Source organism: Blennius ocellaris (assembly GCF_963422515.1).
Source record: "Blennius ocellaris genome assembly, chromosome: 8".
NCBI classification, from domain to species: Eukaryota; Metazoa; Chordata; class Actinopteri; order Blenniiformes; family Blenniidae; genus Blennius; species Blennius ocellaris.
The window spans coordinates 16,997,252-17,016,734 of record NC_137657.1 but is presented as its reverse complement, the minus strand read 5'-3'; the positions used below and the strand labels follow the sequence as shown (position 1 = coordinate 17,016,734).

At 39.6% G+C, this 19,483-nt stretch overlaps 1 protein-coding gene and 1 long non-coding RNA gene across 5 annotated transcripts; both read left to right on the top strand.

Annotated features, from left to right (window-relative positions):
- Window positions 1-192: 192 nt before the first annotated feature.
- dhdds (dehydrodolichyl diphosphate synthase) lies at window positions 193-12,171 on the top strand. Of its 3 annotated transcripts, none has more exons than XM_080500241.1 (9): window positions 193-284; window positions 4,654-4,734; window positions 6,436-6,552; window positions 6,644-6,786; window positions 9,208-9,324; window positions 9,540-9,641; window positions 9,730-9,844; window positions 11,090-11,197; window positions 11,447-12,171. In XM_080500241.1, exons 2-9 carry the CDS (start codon window positions 4,672-4,674, stop codon window positions 11,687-11,689), a joined length of 1,008 nt encoding a protein of 335 aa, XP_080356367.1. In that variant the 5' UTR covers window positions 193-284; window positions 4,654-4,671; the 3' UTR covers window positions 11,690-12,171. The 3 variants fall into 3 exon arrangements, with proteins under 3 accessions (XP_080356367.1, XP_080356366.1, XP_080356365.1); XM_080500240.1 differs by lacking the exon at window positions 193-284 and adding an exon at window positions 4,134-4,263; XM_080500239.1 differs by lacking the exon at window positions 193-284 and adding an exon at window positions 4,246-4,365.
- Window positions 12,172-14,556: 2,385 nt separating this feature from the next.
- LOC308133422 lies at window positions 14,557-17,980 on the top strand. Of its 2 annotated transcripts, none has more exons than XR_013936728.1 (6): window positions 14,557-14,757; window positions 16,109-16,126; window positions 16,305-16,334; window positions 16,780-16,827; window positions 17,024-17,080; window positions 17,325-17,980. It is a non-coding gene; the product is annotated as an uncharacterized lncRNA (long non-coding RNA). The 2 variants fall into 2 exon arrangements; XR_013936729.1 differs by having other exon boundaries at window positions 17,021-17,080.
- The last annotated feature ends 1,503 nt before the right edge of the window (window positions 17,981-19,483 follow it).

Genomic DNA, 19,483 nt, shown 5'->3' with positions numbered 1-19,483 from the left:
ATGAAACCTCTGACCCATAGATTTTTGGATGCAGCTCTCTGGCGTCCCCAAGAGGAGGCCAGGACCTATACAGCCGAAAAGTACAGCACAATAAGCCCCGTCTCCACCGCACAAAAAGTACCAGCCTAGACGGGTTTAAACCGCTCCGGCTCGCGTGTCACGACATGGAATGCAGTCTAAACCGCTCTAGACCGCTCCAAAGGCGACCGCTTTTCCGCTACCCATCCGTTGGGGTGCCGGGGACCATGGAACGGGTCTGAGGTTGAGCTGCTGTCTGCTGATTGGTCAGTGATTTACTACACGCCCTCAATATTTGAATGTGCTGGCTGGATGAAGCCTCTGCTGTCAGTGTGGTCAGCTGTGCTCTGGTTGTTTTTATTTTCATTTTCTTTTCTTTGCTGCTCAACTTTAGTGTTTGTTGTGAAAGAGCGGACTTGAGGCAGGGGGAGACCGGGGCTCGGGACTTTGCATCGCGTTGGAGTTTTCTGTTTGCAGCATAGCGCTAGCCGTGGCGCTGATGCACGCCCGGGACACCGGAGTCTGGAGCTCTCGTCTCCGGCGCTGACCGCGCTCCGGCAGCTCCGCTTTCCAGAGGCGGTCAGCGTTCTGTTCAGCCGCGGTCAGTGGCGCTTTATCGCGGGGACAGACCGTGGAAGCGATGAAAAGGAGCTCGGAGCTCGGAGCTCGGCGCTGTGCTGCCGGAACACGGAGGCGCCGGAGTGGAGAACCTCCTCAGAGTCCCGTGTCTGTGCCTCAGCCAACCGGGGGGAACGCTCCGGCCACTTGCCCCGCACCCGAGCGCTCGAGTATGGGGCACGTTGCCCCAAGTCCCAGGCAAGTGGCCGAGCGACTGGCTCTCTCACAACAAACACGGAAGTTGCGGCTGCAGCTCTCCACTGCAAAAAATGACTGCTGAAAAAAGTAATTTTTTTTTGTCCCGCTGCAAAAAATTTAATAAAATTAAAGTGCAAAGTGGAGAATTTAAACAACAACAGAGGATTCATAAGATCTACATCTGACGACGTTCTTTTCTGTTATAATGTCACATTTCTGCGGAGCTCATAAGCCCCGCCCACTTTTCATGCTCCTCTCTGCAGTGGAGACATGACCCAAAATTTCGGTCGGGGTTAGTGCTTCCGAACTGCTCCGTACCGCTCCGCTCCACCCCGGCACTTGTGTGCGGTGGAGATGGGGCTGAATGTCCATTATTTCATAAAATTGGAATAGGCGGAAATACATTGTTTTTGTTTTGTTTTGTGTTGTTTAGGTGCATGTAATTTCTTGTATAGTATAATGCAACTCACAAACCTCTTCACATGTTTGCCTTTTGCCCTGTTGATGCAGACCTGACACTCACAATATTTGTCTTATTCCTCCTAAACCTTTTGTGTGGGTTATTTCATAAAACTGTTGTTGATGATGATGGTGTCTTGATTTTTATGTCCCAGAAAAGCACAAATCATCTTGTTATGGTCACAGTATTTCTCATGGTGACACGTATTCATTTCTTTCACCAATTCAAAATCAACATAACAAAAGCCTTTATTGTTGCCCAAGCTCGGCAAGTTCAAGGTATAACCATTTGGCTGTAAGGTAAATTACATGAAGAGTTGACGTTTAACTAATTGCATCGAAACATGAAGTAAGGACTTTATACTAAATCTAAAACAACAACAAAACCTCAACAAACTAAAACAAAGACATGGAACTAATGAATCAGGCAAATAAATACATAAAACACTCTGATTGAAACTACTTTTACTCAATTAAATCAGGAGACAAATCTAGAGTGACCTTTAAGGAATGACCATTTGTCAATTTTTATAATTGTGATTTAAACCTGGCTAATACTCACTGTTTCTGCTCATATCAGAAGAAATCCAGAATGAAAAATAGATTGTGAATGTGTTTAGTTGGGATAAATTACAATGTACCCCTTATGATTGTTAATTTAATTTAAAGGTATAGTAGAGGATTTTCTTCTTCCGGGTGGATCATCAAAATAACTGGTCCTCCCAATTGTCAATCATTCTGGTGATATATGACGTAAGCCCGTCGTACGTGCTCGTCCCTGCGCGCAGCTCACTCTACACGGTTCTCATCATGCCTGTGGCCGACCCGACGCATTATTCTCGGACATTTTTACACAGTTTCACCCCCTCTGGTGCAAATCTTCTTGTAAAGTGAGCTTATGTGAGCGATGCCGACTTGTGACTTGTAAACAGAGCGTGCACGAGGAGAACTGGGCTCGTGCATGTCTCTCGCACGCGTTTTAGTAGGCGTTCCGTCTAGGGAGCAGGTACAGCGTTGCGCATGCGCATTTTTTTCAAACGGTGGAGAGGGCGGTTCTTTCCTAAAATTCCTGAAAATCCTCCTGTATACCTTTAATTTAATTTAATTTTATTTTATTTTATTTTATTTTATTTTATTTTATTTTATTTTATTTTATTTTATTTTATTTTATTTTATTTTATTTTATTTTATTTTATTTTATTTTATTTTATTTTATTTTATTTTATTTTATTTTATTTTATTTTATTTTATTTTATTTTATTTTATTTTATTTTATTTTATTTTATTTTATTTTATTTTATTTTATTTTATTTTATTTTATTTTATTTTATTTTATTTTATTTTATTTTATTTTATTTTATTTAATACGGAGCCCCTCTGGTGACATTGGTGGAAAAAAAAAGATTGCTTAATAACGCGTGGCCACGCGTTATCCAATTTCACTTCAGTGCAATACTAGGCATACTCCTTTGTTACTACAAGAAATATGAAAGAATATTACTGTATACTACGGAGCCCCTCTGGTGACATTGGTGAAAAAAATATTATTGCTTAATAACGCGTGGCCACGCGTTATTAAGGTGTGGGAACGAGATAAATAAGGCGTGGTCACGCGTTATTAAGGTGTGGGAACGAGATAAATAAGGCGTGGCCACGCGTTATTAAACTGCCGTCAAGTGAGCCGGCACTCAATTTTAACGGTTTACACCCAATTTCACTTCAGTGCAATACTAGGCATACTCCTTTGTTACTACAAGAAATATGAAAGAATATTACTGTATAAAATTGGAGAACAGTACTCTTAAACTTGGATGTGTTGATGGAAAATGATGGTCTCATCTATTTTCAAATTGCAATAAAATGGAATCCTTAATAGGTTTATGCCTGATTCCACTTCAGGCAGTACTAGACATACTCCTTTACTACTACAAGCAGCATCAACGAAAATCACTGTAGGAACTTGGAGAAAAGTACTTTTAAACTTGGAGCAAATTAATGAAGGCAAGACCATTATTTTCGACCAACAGATCCAAGTTTAACATTACTTTTCTCCAAATTTATACAGTAATATTCTTTGATATTACTGGTACTGGTAAAGGACTATATCAAGTATTGCACTGAAGTGAAATCAGGCATAAACCTATGAAGAATCTTTTTTTATTGGAATTTGAAAACAGGTGTGATAAATCATTATTTTCGTTAATTTGCTCCAAGTTTAAGAGTACTTTACTCCAAATCCGTACAGTAATATTCTTCGATATTGCTTGCAGTAACAAACAAGTATGTCTAGTATTGCCTTGAAGTGGAATCAGGCATAAACCTATGAAGGATTCCATTTTATTGCAATTTGAAAATAGACAAGACCATAATTTCAGACAGATGGTCTGATTTCAAAATGCAATAAAACGGAATCCTTCATAGGTTTACACCCAATTTCACTTCAGTGCAATACTAGGCATACTCCTTTGTTACTACAAGAAATATGAAAGAATATTACTGTATACATTTGGAGAAAAGTACTCTTGGATGTGTTGATTGAAAATTATGGTCTCGTCTATTTTCAAATTGCAATAAAATGGAATCCTTCATAGGTTTATGCCTGATTCCACTTCAAGGCAATACTAGACATACTTGTTTGTTACTGCAAGCAATATCGAAGAATATTACTGTAGGGATTTGGAGTAAAGTACTCTTAAATTGGGTGTAAACCGTTAAAATTGAGTGCCGGCTCACTTGACGGCAGTTTAATAACGCGTGACCACGCCTTATTTATCTCGTTCCCACACCTTAATAACGCGTGGCCACGCGTTATTAAGCAATAATATTTTTTTCACCAATGTCACCAGAGGGGCTCCGTAACTTCACAATCTATCCTCTTCTTTTGAAAATCGTCTCTCCTCCGGCCGGATGTCGTCATCGCCGGACAGCGTCACCTGACTCTGATGCGGAAGTAGTCGTCATCGCAAGGCTGTGAGTTGGAAGGTCTGTGAGATGTGTTAAAACGGGAGCAAAATGCGCAGAGATCCGCTCTGGCTTCAATAGTTTGAATGAAAGAAACAGTTTCCTTTGAGAGTGAGTGTCTCCCGCTCGGTTCGTGACTCGGTTTGTGATTTCCCCCCAATTCGGAGCAGTTTGGTTCATGGCATGTCTCGTGTTAACGGTGAAATCGACCAGAGCCTCCTCTGGACATCAAATATTTCTATTAATAACACATTAATAACACACTCTTATCAATTCGCAGTTAACGCAGACTTTGGATTGGATTTTTTTCTCTCTCCTTGAGTTACAGCGTCAGTTTCTCGGTGAACAGTAAGAGACCCCTTTTTAAAAAATTTTAATCGTATAATTACCTTTTTTCAGATCAGTCGAAGCCTGAATATGTCGTGGATAAAAGAAGGAGAATTAAACCTCCTGGAAAGGATTTCTGCTAATGTCCTAAAGGTAAGCCTGTATTTGTCTATTTCAGATGCTTGCCAAATAACGTGTGCCACTCTGGTTATGTCAACACTTCACCGAATAAACTGATTTTTAGCTCAAATAAAGATCATCCCACATTAAAGAGCAACTAATGAAGTTCTTGTTAAGTTAGTACCTTGAAATGTGCTTCCCCTTTTTTCAATCTTTGCGGCCTGAAGTGAACCTGATTTGATTTATTGCAGTATTGTAAGTCCTATTGATTTACTACACAAACAAATCTGATTATTGCAACACTTTATTGCATCATTTTGCTCCGTAGGTTTTCCACAGCAGATTAGTTTTTATCCCTTCTATCTCCTGTATCATCCCTTCCTCTTTGTGTCCATGAACCTCCTCACGAGCCTCCCTCTTCTCCTCATAATTCTCCCCACCTGGCTTTATATCTCACTTACATACATCACCAAACCATCTCAAAGCGCTTTCACTTTCACACCTTCAACTTTCAGCATGAGCTGACCCTCTAATGTACTCATTTATAATCCTTTCTATTCTGGTCTCTCTCAGTGAAAACGGCTCTGCAGCCTCCAGTTTAGGCAAATTCAGGCTTCAAGATAGTTTCGTAAAATTGTGAGGCACCAAAAGATGATCGATTAAACACCTTTCATGCTATATTAATTGCAATTATTTGTTAAATATTTGGGGAACTGAATTGCTATTTGATTGAATAATACAAATATATTTAGATTTAATAAGGTGAATATACATGCCCTTCAGCCCTTTAAACTAGCATTAATTCTCATGCATTATTAAATAATTGATTACAAATGAGTTCTTTTGTAGAGAGAAGGCCATATTTTACAGCCCATCATTCAAGTTGCCCATCCCTGCTGCAGAGCCTTTCCTTCAACCTTTGCTGGGACATTCTTGTGACGGATCACGTCTGATACTTTTCTAGACCGGAGGTCTGCAACCACTATGACCAAAAGAGCCATTTTTGTCACTTTCCACCAAATCACGTTCATCAGGAGCCACAAAATATGTTTAACCTTCAAAATGAGGCCGACCGCTTCTAAAGATTCACGTCGAGTTAAGATACAAAAACTGCTTTCATGAAGTTTCAATTACAATTCACGATGGTGAACATTTCATTCCGTTTGACCTGTTGTATCTGATTTTTGCAGTTTCAATACGTTTCATCATTATTTGGGGGTGCATTTTAGCTGTTTTGGTCATTCTGGCTGTTTTTAAGCAGTCCCCTCCCATTTTCGTTTTTTGACATTTTATCACTTTTTTCCCTTTTCCACGTGTGCTGCTATAACCAGCCAGAGAGGCATTCGGTCACAAGAAAAAAAGATTTTGAAAAGCTTTTCCTTAAACCACTGTGCTTGTCTTTCAATTTAGAACTCCTCAGATTCAGAAAACGCTTGCAATTGATGGAAACTGTTCATTACAATCAACCAAGGGTCAAGCTGAGATCTACTTTGACTCATTTTTCAATGGAAAATATATATATATTTTTTTCTCTACAGTGGTTCTTAAGTTTTGATAGTAGATAGGAAGTGTTTTATTATCTATTGTTAAAATTACTATTAGTAGTTTGGATTGTTTTGTCAACAATTTTTTTCAAATTCAGTAGTCAAAACACTTCTTCACTGTACTATCAGAAAAAAATGTAATTGTTTTTTTGTTGTTGTTTTTTTATATTTATATTCTTGTTCGTCTCAGGCGGGACCTATGCCTAAACATGTGGCCTTCATCATGGATGGAAACCGACGCTTCGCCCGGAAGAAAAACATGGGCCGCCAAGAAGGACACATGCAGGGCTTCAACAAACTGGCGGAGGTGAATGGAGGCGACATCTCAAAGCGACATATCATCTCGATATGGATCGGTTCCTCACGCGCGTGTCCACCCTCCTCTCTTTCCGGCTCAGACGCTACGCTGGTGCAAGCACCTGAACATCCCCGAGGTGACGGTGTACGCCTTCAGCATCGAGAACTTCAAGCGCACCAAAGACGAGGTGGATGGCTTGATGGAGCTGGCCAGGCAGAAATTCGAGCGGCTGCTGGAGGAACGGTGAGTGTCAACTTTCCGCTCTGCTGGTATTTGTGGGGACGGGTCACATTTTGTCGGGTCATATGATTCACAGCTTCCTTAAAGTAAAGCTGGGAGGAACAAAGCGCGGTTTTCCAGCACAGCGGCATGATCAAATCAGTTTTTCTAGTCACACTTTAGTTTTCAGGGTTAGTTTCGAAGTTTGCAAAACGCCCGTGAAAAGATTGCAGCCAGCAGAGATGCACGTCTCCCTGTTTTCTTCCAAAAGGTCCTTTAAGTTCACTGTTGGTGTTTTATTCTCGATATGTTTGAATTTCAAAACATCCACTCTACTTTGTGTTTCCAAACAAAGCAACTAAGATACAAAAACATTTCTCACTACCCTCAGTCAGATACGACGTAAACTGGTGACTGGAAGGAAAAGCTCAATAGGAATGGAGAGTATTTGTTGTTTGTTTTTTTTTTTTAATTGTTCAAACAAAATATTCCTCTATCTATGTGGGAGGAAGCCCGTGTGCCCAGAGGCTCACACTCACACAGAGAGAACATGCAAATTCTGAGAGGCCCTGGCCTGGATCTGGTCCAGGCAACAATAGCCCATTTAAATGTCTTCCCCAGAGGCCATTTAAAAAAAAAAAAAAAAAAAAGTGGATTCAACCATTTTTCAGTGATGCTACACTACAGCTTTTATTATCGACCAAACACGTCACATGTATTGCGCATAATCACAATTAGCCCTGAATACATGTTTCGATATACTGCGTTAGATTTTCAGGAAAAACAGGTCAAGTTGTATAACAAACCTTATAAGTAGAGTATGGCTACCATCTTAAAATGTGGCTTATGATGTATTGGGGCTCAGTGAAAATTGGTTAAAATGGTTATAGAACACACCGAGATGCTTTCTCTTAACTGTAACGGCGTGACAACATTCATTATATCCCGGGTGTGTTCAGCAACTGGTCACCATCGTCTGTGATTTGACAAGTGGTGGTGGAGGTGACAAGAGAAGCCAAGGTAAAAGTGGCGTATCCAGATTTACTGGTTTTAATACCCCACCACGAGCAGGAATCTAAAAGGCAAGGAACGAAAAACAGCTTCAAAATCTTGGAGGACTTGTCTCAACTAGTGAAAAATCACTTTTAAATCACTTCCAACCTCAATGACGTTCCAACCAAGTAGATTGTTTCTTCTTTTTTTTTTCCTTGTTGTTGAAAATGACACTTTTTCAGCACAATAAACATATTTTCTTGTAGCCAGCTGCAGACCTATCAACGTAAGTTGACTTGAAAATGAAATATAGTAAAAATCAAACACCACATTTGGAGTAAATTTATTGTTTAACCAAATTTTCGTCAGTCGAGCCGAACAGGATCCAAACCCGATTTTGTGTCGCAACCCAGCAGCTATGAATCCCTGATTTATTATTCACTTTTTTTTTCATTTCAAGAAGACATAATGAAGTAAATAAACACCTTTACATGCTACTTATATACAATAATACCTGTTTGAAAGAGTAAAATTGAACATGCTCAAATATGTCAATTGATTACGTTTTTGTTTTTGTTTGTGAGTTACTTACATATTTTTATTTTGTAAAAACGCAAGGGAAATGTGGCAATCAGATGCAGCGGAACACTTACTTTGAGGAAGGGAAGGCTTTCCTGAAGCAAAGAGGGACAGACAGTGCGGCGTATGCGATTATGAAACTCGTTCATCAGAAATTTGGCACATTCTTTTTTGCGCAATCTTCCAAAGTGGGACACCACTCCGATTTGAGAGCAAGGATATTTGACAATGCGTTCTGCGACAGGCATTCATTCGTGACACTTAAGTTTGAAAGAGAAAAGAAGAAATGCTTTGTTCCAAGAGTAATCTGACCAATATAGCAGCATATATGGACGTGCACACTTCGATGTAGTATTAAAGCAGCAGAGGTTCGGAGATTATTCCAGTGAAATGCAAAATTTCATCCAATTTTCTTAAAAACAAAAGCAATGAAGTGGTATAGAAGATGGAGGTATGGGTGAACAGTTTTGACTCCCGGGATCGACACATATGCTGAAACTATCCACCTCACCGGTGTTGTTAGATCGTAGATCTTCAAGTACCTGAAAAGCTTTTCTTAAGGCTTTTAGACCTTCTCTTCATTAAAATAGCCAATGTTCTGTACATCACTTAATGTGTTTAATGAGGGAGCAGTTCAACACTGGGTTTCTGTCTTCTTCGTCTTTGTTGAGATGAGCTTCCACAAACAAATGTGACGGCTTAACCGTCAATGTGATAGATGGCAGCAGTGGACCACGAGCCGCTTGAAGAGATGGAACTCACTGATTAGTCAGTGGAAATCCCTTCGTGTCCATCAGTGCAAATCCAGTCGCACATGTTTTCAGTCGCCTGTTCTTGTTTTTCTTGTTTTTGAATGTTCCGTTTGTCTTGCAGGGACAATTTGGAGAAACACGGTGTTTGTGTCCGGGTGTTGGGCGACTTAAACATGTTGCCACTTGACCTCCAGCAGCTGATTGCCAAAGCTGTGATCACAACCAGAGATCACGACAAGTACGTTCATTACTGCGTGCCTCTGTTATTGCACAAACAATAAGGCAACTGACACGCTGTGATATAAGTCTCAATACATTTATTTTGATCAGTCATTGGAATACAAGGATGAATATGTTCAATGCTCTCTTACAATTGACACACTTATTCTTTTTTTTTTTATCTTGATTTATGACCGCAGTGAACCACAACGATGCAATTTTCTTGATTTCCAGATGTTTCCTCAACGTGTGCTTTGCCTACACGTCGAGATACGAAATCACCAACGCCGTCAGAGAAATGGCCTGGGGAGTGGAGCAGAGCTTGATCAAGTCCAGGTAAGACCCGGAGAAAGCGGGCCGCGTCCCAATCGCGCGTAGAAAAACCAACCGATGACGAAGCCGTTTGTGTTTCCCTGGCGCTCAGCGACGTCTCGGAGGCGTTGCTCGGAGAGTGTCTGTACAGCAATAACTCCCCCAATCCTGACCTGCTCATCCGCACCTCTGGGGAGGTGCGTCTCAGCGACTTCCTTCTCTGGCAGGTGAGGACTGAGGACAGAAAGAAAGACATTTTATGGAGACGTGGTCTTCACTTTGCGCCTTTCCACTTAAACATTGAAAGCATAATAAATAATAAGAATAAACATTTTTTTTTTTAAAAAAGCTCAGGGCCTCGTTCCATTTTGTCAGATTCTTCAAAGGAAGATGGGATTATTCCAGATTCGATTCACATTTTCAGCAGCCTTCACCCGTCGGCAACATCTGCCTTGCTGGAGGTTCCTTTTGAGCCCGAGAGATGAGCTTGCAAAGAAAGAAAATCTTGAATAAATGCTATATCTAATTAATCTACTCAGGTTTTACTCAAGGACAGCTGCAATAACAGCAAAAGAAGACCCAGTGCAGTCGACAGGATTTCAGATGTTTTTGTAGATTTATTGGAGAAATGTTGAAGTTTGGAAACAAAAAACAAATAAGCTACATATAGAGAACATTTCCCCCCACTGCATTTTACTGTCGTTTGCACCAGTGGGCATCACTTAAAATGAATTGAAGCTGAAATTGCTTTTATTTTTTCCATCTTTTTGTGAATTGGTGGAAAATATTGAATAGAACTCCTTTCTTACATGGATCAAGAAGTAAATGACCAACAATAATACAAACTGTCAATAAACCTTAAGCATCTCTGAGAATGTATTGAATAATTTCATGAGGATTTGAATCTATCTTTACCATTTTTATTGGAAAAATCTGAACGTTTCCCTTTTAAATTAAGACACATTCGCAAACAACCTGCATTTGTAGGATGAGCAGCAGAAATGTTTGTTTCACCTCGATTAAAAAAAAAAGTAATTTTATTCTCAAAAGCCATGAAATTTTAGTTTCCTATTGAACATAAATGTCCTCAGTTTTTGTATTTTTCTATTGTTTGTTCTCCACACATTTTTTGAAAACGGCTGTGATCTATGTAGTTTAGTGCTCAGGTGAAAGGACTTATTCGGCCATTTCTTTTATTTAAAGCAGCCATCGAAGATGAGAAAGTATCTCAAAAAAACCAATATGTGTTCAACTGATGTTCAGCTTTAACAGATTGGTCTGTCTTTACTGATACTAATACAGGATTTCACAGTTTTCTTCATAGCTTATAACAATAAAGTGTTACCTGCAGTTTGAGGGTGAAACTTATGACAAAGTGCATTAACCTATTTAATGATATTCTGAGCTGTGAAAAGCACCTTTCAGCGAAACACTTTGACGCTTCATATTGATTTTCTCTCCTCCATCTGCAGACTTCTCACTCCTGTCTAGTGTTTCAGTCCGTTCTCTGGCCCGAGTACTCTTTCTGGAACCTGTGTGAAGCGATCCTCCAATATCAGTTAAATCACAAATCAATCCAGGTGAGGCTTATTCATCCAGTTACTTTCTCACGGTGAGAAATTACGGCCTGTTTGGTCCAACTGTAGCTCAGACCGACGCAGCAGTGCTGGTTCTGGTACAAGGTTGTGGGAATTCCGAGTATGTCGGCTTCAGTTGCTCACGAGGCTGCAAACGGGGAAGCTACGCAACGTTAGCGGCTGATTTGTGACGAGGTGACGTTCGAAACCGGCGAATGAGTGTTGGAGTGTGTTCTTGTGTGCGTGTTTCAGAAAGCCAGAGATCTCCATCGAGAGCATCAGGCCCTCCAACAGCTGGAGGCAGACAGAGCCTGCGTAGCCGAGCACTTGCAGCAACACGGGAACGGAAAGCCCGCCGACGCCCAGAGGAGACAAGAGGCGCTGCAGCGCTACACCGCCTGCCGGGAAGAACGAGTCCAAGACTTCCTACAAGCACTGAAGCACAAGAGAGACTCTTTCTTTAACGACTTGTGCAGCGAAACCGTCTCGGCCTAGGGAGGCCAAGGAAGAACAGATCCTCCGTTTGAAGTGGGGATGAAACCTCTCCTGTCCTCTTCCGTGCGGAGAAGACGGGAAGAGCACATCAGGAGCAGTTTCATCTTCGCATAAGACCAGAGGGAGATTTTACCCCTATGGGGCTGTAGAGTAATCGTGATATTTATGATTGTAGGTTAAAAAAAGAAGAAAAAAAAAAAGAAAGTCTAATACGTGGAGATGTCTGGTCAAGATGTAGTTAAAAAAACAAACAAACAAACAACTAACTTGTGAGTCAAATGCATGCTTTAGATTTGGAAGGTCAGCTTATGAGAGTGAAAGCTTTTGAGTGTGTGTTTTTTTTGTGGAACTTTTACAAACACACATCAACAGACGCGTGCTCGGTTTTTGTTGAATGAGGTGCGTGCTGGTGTTGAGTGTGATATTGGTGAAATAACTATATTTTGACCAGCTTTCATAAGCAGAATAAAATGATAACTATATGTCAGCTATAATTAAAGGATGTGTGCGTTATTCCTTTGTCATTTTACACATCAAAATTCTTAGTTCAGCCATCTGGACTGCAGCTACCTGGTCATTTCTGTTTGTTCCCAGACTTGTTGTTTTCTGTGGCGCCGTGCAATATGTCGACCAGCCTTCCCTTGACAAAAACATGTAAGATCTTCAAGAGGGCAGCAGATGGACTGAAAAACCTCAATACATTTCCCAGTATCTTAGTGGAGCCCACACTGCTGATGTCGAGCACAACAGAATATGAAAAAAAATGAATTAGGTGGGCAAGAGCAACACTTTAAAAAAAAAAAAAAAAAAAGTACAAAAATAAGATTATGTAGAGGCAGACCTGCTTGCCATGAGATATGAGTAGCTGCTGGGGAGATAGTTCAGGTGCTATTGTACATATAAAGCATATATAATGTATATTAAAGCAAGTGAGCTGGAACACTCATCTAACTGAAGGTAATTCCATTGTTTCAGTAGGAAAAAAAGAATGCACATTTCTAAATAGGTCTTATTCTATTTCAAGTATTGTAGAACGATACGAAACGGTTAGTGTTGCTCTTGTAAGTGTCTAATTGACGCCTTTGAATTGAGAAACAATGAAATTGCTACTCGCTTCTGGCCAGAGATGACGGCAATGATGATATTTTCTTCAGGAAATAGAAAAAGTGAACAGGTTTTGTCTGGATATTTATCATATGTGTCTATTGCCTCTGATACAAAGAAGACATGCTGCATTAGCCTTAATTACGACCAAATATAGATGAGCAAAGAAAATGATCACTAACATGATGCTGTTCAAGCAGCGAATGAGAAGAGAGTGTTGGACAACCTTGGACTGTTGGAAGTTAAATTCATTCTCATCGTTTTGGCAGGGATGTTGTAAAAAAAAAAAAAAAATATATATATATATATATATATATATTTTGTCCTTGAATACAATTTCATGGGAAAACAGTGATTTTTACATCACTTTATCCGCTATCTGCTTGAGGAAGCTCTGAGATGCACTCGTGAAAATAGCAACACTTGCAGGATCAAAATCCTCTTTCATCCCATTATGACCTGGGACTCTTCAGCCACCCATTCATCGTCTAGACCCGCTTTAACCAGATTAAGGTCGCGAGGGTCTGGAGTCCACACCAGTAAAGACTGGGCGCGTTGGCAGGTCATGCCCAGTATCGTCCTTCGAAAAGCCTTTGGAGACAGACGCCACTCACTCAGTCTTTGCAAAGGGGAAAGAAAGGGTATCCAAATAAAATCCAGACCTGTGCTAAGGGAACATGCAAATACCAAACTGAAAGAACCAGAGCTGTGAGCAGTGCTTAGTGTGTGTGCAATTCTCACTGAATTTTTTATTTAGCCAGTTATTGAAATGCAGACACGCATAGACAATACACACAGAGGCGTGTGTCAACTTTCGTCACGTCCTGCAATAAAGGGAGAAAAGTGAAAGGATGGGAATGCAAGTGTTACCTGAGAGATTAGACATAAGATAAAAAATAAATCCCAAATGTAATCCCACCTGTCTTTGATACCAACCAAAACATCAACCCTGCTTTATCCAATGGACAGTTCAGCAGGCCATCGCAGGGCAACACACGTGCAGACTAGAACACACACATGGAGAATGTGTAAACTCTGCAATAGTCCAGATGTTCTCGCTGCGACACTGCAGTGCTCACCTTGCTTATTGTATTCAGAGATGGAAGCAGTATTGTGTCTACTCTCATCTCGCTACAGTTATGATTCTTAAATTGTACTCAACTAAAATGACTGACAAACAATACTCAGGGTAAAGTTCTCAAAAACTGTTTCATTTCTGCAGTCCATTGTCGATAGAAGGCATTTGACTTTAATTAGGTGGTTTAAAAAATAAAAAAAAAAGTTAAATGCTGAAACTTGAAAAACATTCTCAAATATGTAAATAGTACCTCACGATTATAATGTGAGTAACTTGAATTTAAAACTTCCAAACACTGACAACAGATCAGCTCTGATTACTCATTACACACATAATTGTATGTGCAGTTTGATAGTTTTAAACATATCCATTAATTATGCAGCTTACCATTAGATAAATAGAATCAGTGAATAGAATCGGGTTTTACAAGAGAACTGAAAAGTATTTGAGTAGATGTACTTAGCTTCAAATCATTCCTATACTTGATACAACAGTAACTTGAACTGGACCTGCTTCTTTCTGTACAAGATTTTTCAGTGACGAGCCTAATCAATAGAAGCTGTTAAACACAGCGCGCCCCCTGCGGTGCCACTCGGTACTGCTCCGCCCGGCTCTCTGCCTCTTTAACAAGTGGGTGGCGCCTCAAGTCACGTGACTCCACCCCCTCCAATGAGCGGCGGGCGAGTGCAGAACTGGTTCAGACCGGTTTCGTTCTTATATTTCACTGTATAAACTACAAAAACATTCGTTTGCATTACACATTCGCCATTTTACGTTCAGACCTGTCGCCTGTCGTCGGTTTTCCCTCCGAAAAAAAGCCCGTCTCACGGTTATATTTTTGTGAGCTTTTTGTTCCTTTTGCAGCAGCAACATGGGAAAAACAAAGGTAAGATTTTTTTATTGAATTTATTTCATGCTCGGGGTCTTAGTTTTGTGGAGAACTGGACTGGGATTAATGCTTTTCTACGCTGGGTTTTTTTTCTGCATCAGAGGAACGTCATCATCCCTAATAAACGTTGGAGCAATGGCGCCTGATAACGGAGCTCTATGAGACCTTGTTGGAGGGAGGGAGGGCGGGCAGGGGGGGGAGGTGGGGGAGAAAAACTAAAAAAATATGTATTAAAAAGAAAAACCGGAGAAGTTTATTAGCAGGTTGAAATCGTACATTTGATCGCGTTGAAGTTGACTGTCAGGTCACGTTAAGTGTTGCGCAGCCGCTGACATTGCGCTGTGCCGTGCAGCGTTTCTGTCACAGTGTTTTCCCTCCATGGCGGGAGGCTGGGCGAAAAATATTGACAGCTTTAAGACACAGCAGCCAGCGACGCTTCCAGGCACGCCGCCGTTTGTGGTTTTATTTTTAAGTCTTTGCCTCGACAGAATTGCGCGACCTTCCGTCTAAAATGCGCTGTACCTCGTCGGCGAACACTTATCAACGTATTAAAATAGATCTGAGCGGACAACCTGCGAAATAGAGGAAGGAGTTGGGGGAGGGGATTTTTTTTTTTTTTTTGTAATCTTTTGAATCGGAAAAGTCGGCTTGTATCCGCATGTTGCTTCAAAACAGGTTTTTCGACCCAGATATTTTTCTTTTAATCTCGAGTTGATGCGACACACTTCAAAAGGAATCAAAAGATGTGTTATTCAACGACAATTCCATTCTATTTACCAGTTAATTATATTTTTAAAAAATGCCAAATTTCAGAGCATTTAACGTGTGCAAATGCAGCGACGTAATAGACTGGTGTCGGTTTGCATAATTAGCTTTTAAATGATGCATATTAGCTCGATGGGTTTCAAATACATATTCGACGTTTTATGTTGCGTCATCATACTAAATGAACTATATATTTATTTTGATGTAAAATGCGACCGGGGTCGTCTCTCAATCTGGGCAGGCTCACGTATCGCTGCATTTATTGTGCAGCCACAGATTAGTAACGTCCTAATCTTATCAGTTGGCCCACAGCTGTCTGTCGGCGCGCACTGATACAAAACAAAGGAAGCTGTCAGGGCGCCAAGGCGTTGTCATGGTGACGGCTCTGCCTGAATTCGAATTCAAAAACGCGCGGGAAGTTCTTTGTCGCCTCCACAATTTTTTAGTTTTTTTTTTGTTTACACGCAGATCAGTTTTCAGATCATTTTCGCTTATGTAATTAAAACACGATTAGGTTGTTATTTATGCTATTTATAAACTTTTTCACAATGTAATCTTTGTTTTCCTTTTCTTTCTCTTTCAGGCACCTGTGGCCCCTGAGGTTTGTTAGATATCATTTGACTTTCAAATGTATTTATTGTGAAAATAACAAAAAAAGACACAAAAATATATCGATATAGTTGTGATGTTTGGTATTAATCAGTCTTGTTTATGTAAACTGATGCTGTGTCGGGTGTCATGCATAATAAAGCAAAATCTGTTTTCTCTTGTCCCCATAGAACCAAAGACGCTCCCTCCGAGTGGCAGCGGTAAGTTACTTATAAATATGTAAAGTTATTTAAATCATTAAAAAATGTATCCAAAAGTAGTGATTCAATTACATATTTGTATTTTGTCAATAATTAGACATTAAAACAAAAAATGTCTTACCTGTAAAATGCAAGTCTCAGTGAGCGTCCAGGTTTCTTTCATCAACCAGCTGCTGTCTTTTCATAATTTGTTGATTGATTGTCATTCATGTTTACATACAATGTAAACATTGTCCTGATGTTTAGCCTGTTATCTAGTTTAATAGTCCTTTACAACTACTATCTATAGCCTATATTTCAAGGATTCTCTTTAATACATAACTCGTCCTCAGTGGTTTATTCATTTTACGAGTCAGTTCATTGCCTTAACAGCGAAAATACTTAAAATACTCTCCAACGACTTGTTTTCAACTGAATGTCCATTTGCGTTTTTTTCCCCCTTTAGCTAAAACCTAAAGCTGTTGTGGAGACCAAGAAGAGAGCCGCTCCGAAGGTAAGAAAAAAACTAACAAAAACCCGATGGTCCTTTAAGCAAACAAAAACACCTTGAACCACGATATAAAGCCAGAATTAAAAACGTCCCAGTTGATGTCCCAACGATTCAGTGTGGCTCATTGAATATGCAACAACTGAACACTAGATGGGGCTGTGATCTCTTGATCTGAACTTTGTGTTGTGGTTTTCAGCAGAAGGCAGCCAAAGCTAAGAAGGCCAAGTCAGCTGAGAATGGAAACGCCAAGGCTGAGGTTTGTACTTTTAAAGAGAATGACCTTCTGTTGTAAATGTAAAAACATGTTTAGATAAATGCCATAATTTTATTCAACTCAACAAAACTGAAGAAGATCCTCAACTATAAATAAAGTAAATATGCATAGATCACGTTTACTTTTTCATACCTCATAAGATTACAGCTACTCAAAAGTTGTGATCATGTTGGCATAGCGAGTTCTATTCATCTAACATTACTTGTGTCTTGCTTTCTGCCTCCAGGAGCCCAAGGCCGAAGCCACTGAAGCCAAATGAATAACAGCTCACATGCTCACTCTGTGTACTTGGTGATTGTACAGTTTTAAATAAGTATTTTTTACCAAGTTTTATATTACAAATGTCATTTATAGGTTTGTTTTTGGCTTGCACTTGATGTAACAAGTTTGTTTTCACGTTCATATCTCATTTTATATCCATTTTAAAAACGAGTTCCGTCCATATCTTGTAGACGTGGCATTTATAGATTGTCTAATCCAGTTTTTCTTCTTTTTTTTGAACTGCTGATTAATAGTTATATTCCAACAAGTTGTATTTTGAGTCTAATTTTAAACATAAGGCAGCTAAAGCAAATAAAACTTTGCAGGAGAAGAGAAATTTTGGCTTTGTATCTTCTTGTATTTTGATGTTGAACTAATAAAAGAGTTGCTTACCAAATGTTTTGAAACACTGTATGTCGATATGAGATTTAGTGAGTAAAAAAAAAAAAAGTTGTTTAAAAAAATGCCACAACAAGCTGTTATTAGGTCAAAAGTTTGCATCCCAAAATCATGTAATCTGTAAACCCGGTCCTCTGAAGGAAGCTTCTGTTAAGTTATGTTTCTGAAAGCTTTTCTGAATTTGATGGTTGATCTAAGTGTTGAATAAAAATGTCAAAACGTTGTGACACGGTGATCTTGAATGGTGTCGTCACAGAACGAAACTGAGTTCCTCCATTTTGTCTGGAGATCCATTTTAGGTGGTAGAAAAAAAAAGGTGGGTGCTCGTGTTGTCGGCGCTGCAGGCCGACACGGCTCCATCACGTGAAGGCACTGAGTGGACTGTTCCGACTTTCTGCAGAGCATCACAATTAAGGAATAAGGAATTTAGAAATCCTAAAATGACAGCCACCATTAAGAAAATGTGCTTTGAAGTGTTATATTGCAATATTTCTGCCCTCAAGGAGTTCTGATTAAGTTCATCTATAATATTTGGAAATGCTTAAAAAGAAAAGTCAAAGTTGACTGAAAATAGGCCTCACTTGCATTATTTGGGGTGCAGAATTAAAGTGTTCATGGATTTGTTCATTTAGATGGCATGAACTCATCTTAAAGAAGTTTGAATAGGAGAGACTAAAGTTTGAAAAAGTGACTGGCACAGACTTAAAAAAACGATGTGGAGCAATAATTGATAACTTTGTAAAAAGTTAATAACATGACTATGAAAGCAGTGTTTTGGAAAATGGAAAAATGACCAAAAAGTTTCTGGGTGTAAAACTGAAGACATTTACGCGATCCAAAAGATGGAAATCCAGATCTGCTGTTCCCTTCTCTGCAGCAAAACCCATTTTAAAGTGTCATTTAAATCCAACTCTCTAATGAGCAATTGACCTCAAATGAAAGTTTTAAGGCTGTGAGGAAACCAAAACCAGACTCAGGACAAGGATGTTCTCTGAACTACCCAGACCAGTCAGATCAATCAAACCGTCACCTTGATTTGGAAACCAGATCAGAAGCTTGAATTCCTGAAGCACAGGATTATGGATTATGACAGGACAGGTTTATGTCAGAGCAGCATACACATCAAGGGTGTTTTCAGAAAACATTTGTTGCTTCATGGAAAGAAATATCTCTCAGAATTGGATAAGACCCCCCCCCCCCCATCGCTTCCCAGACTGTGAACGCATCTCTGTCCCAACATTTTTGACTGATGTCACTCCTCACACATTCAATTGAAGCTATTGTTTCCCAATAATTGGTGAAATCCCTCAGTTTCAATATCTGTATATTTTGTGCTCTATTAGAAATAAAATGTGGATACTTCTACATGTACTTGATTTGGACTTCAGGAGGAAGTTTCTGGGGATATTCCACCAGAAAGTATCATTAAAATCTGTTTTATATCGAGATTGTAGTCATTTTCTGGAGTAATATGAATTTTTAGACATTTTCTTCATGTATACTCTGCAGCAACAAAGAAAAAACGTTATGATAATAAATAAATAAATACTGTGCTGTATCAAATATGTATGCGAGCATTTTCAGGTTTCTCTGGATTGAATATGGAATTTATAGTCAAATAAATATGGCTATTAGGAGCTTGGTGTTGTTTGCACACATTTAAATTGAAGCCTTGGCTCCTTCCTCGGGATATTCCGTGTTCTGCATTTGCTTGACGCCACCAGT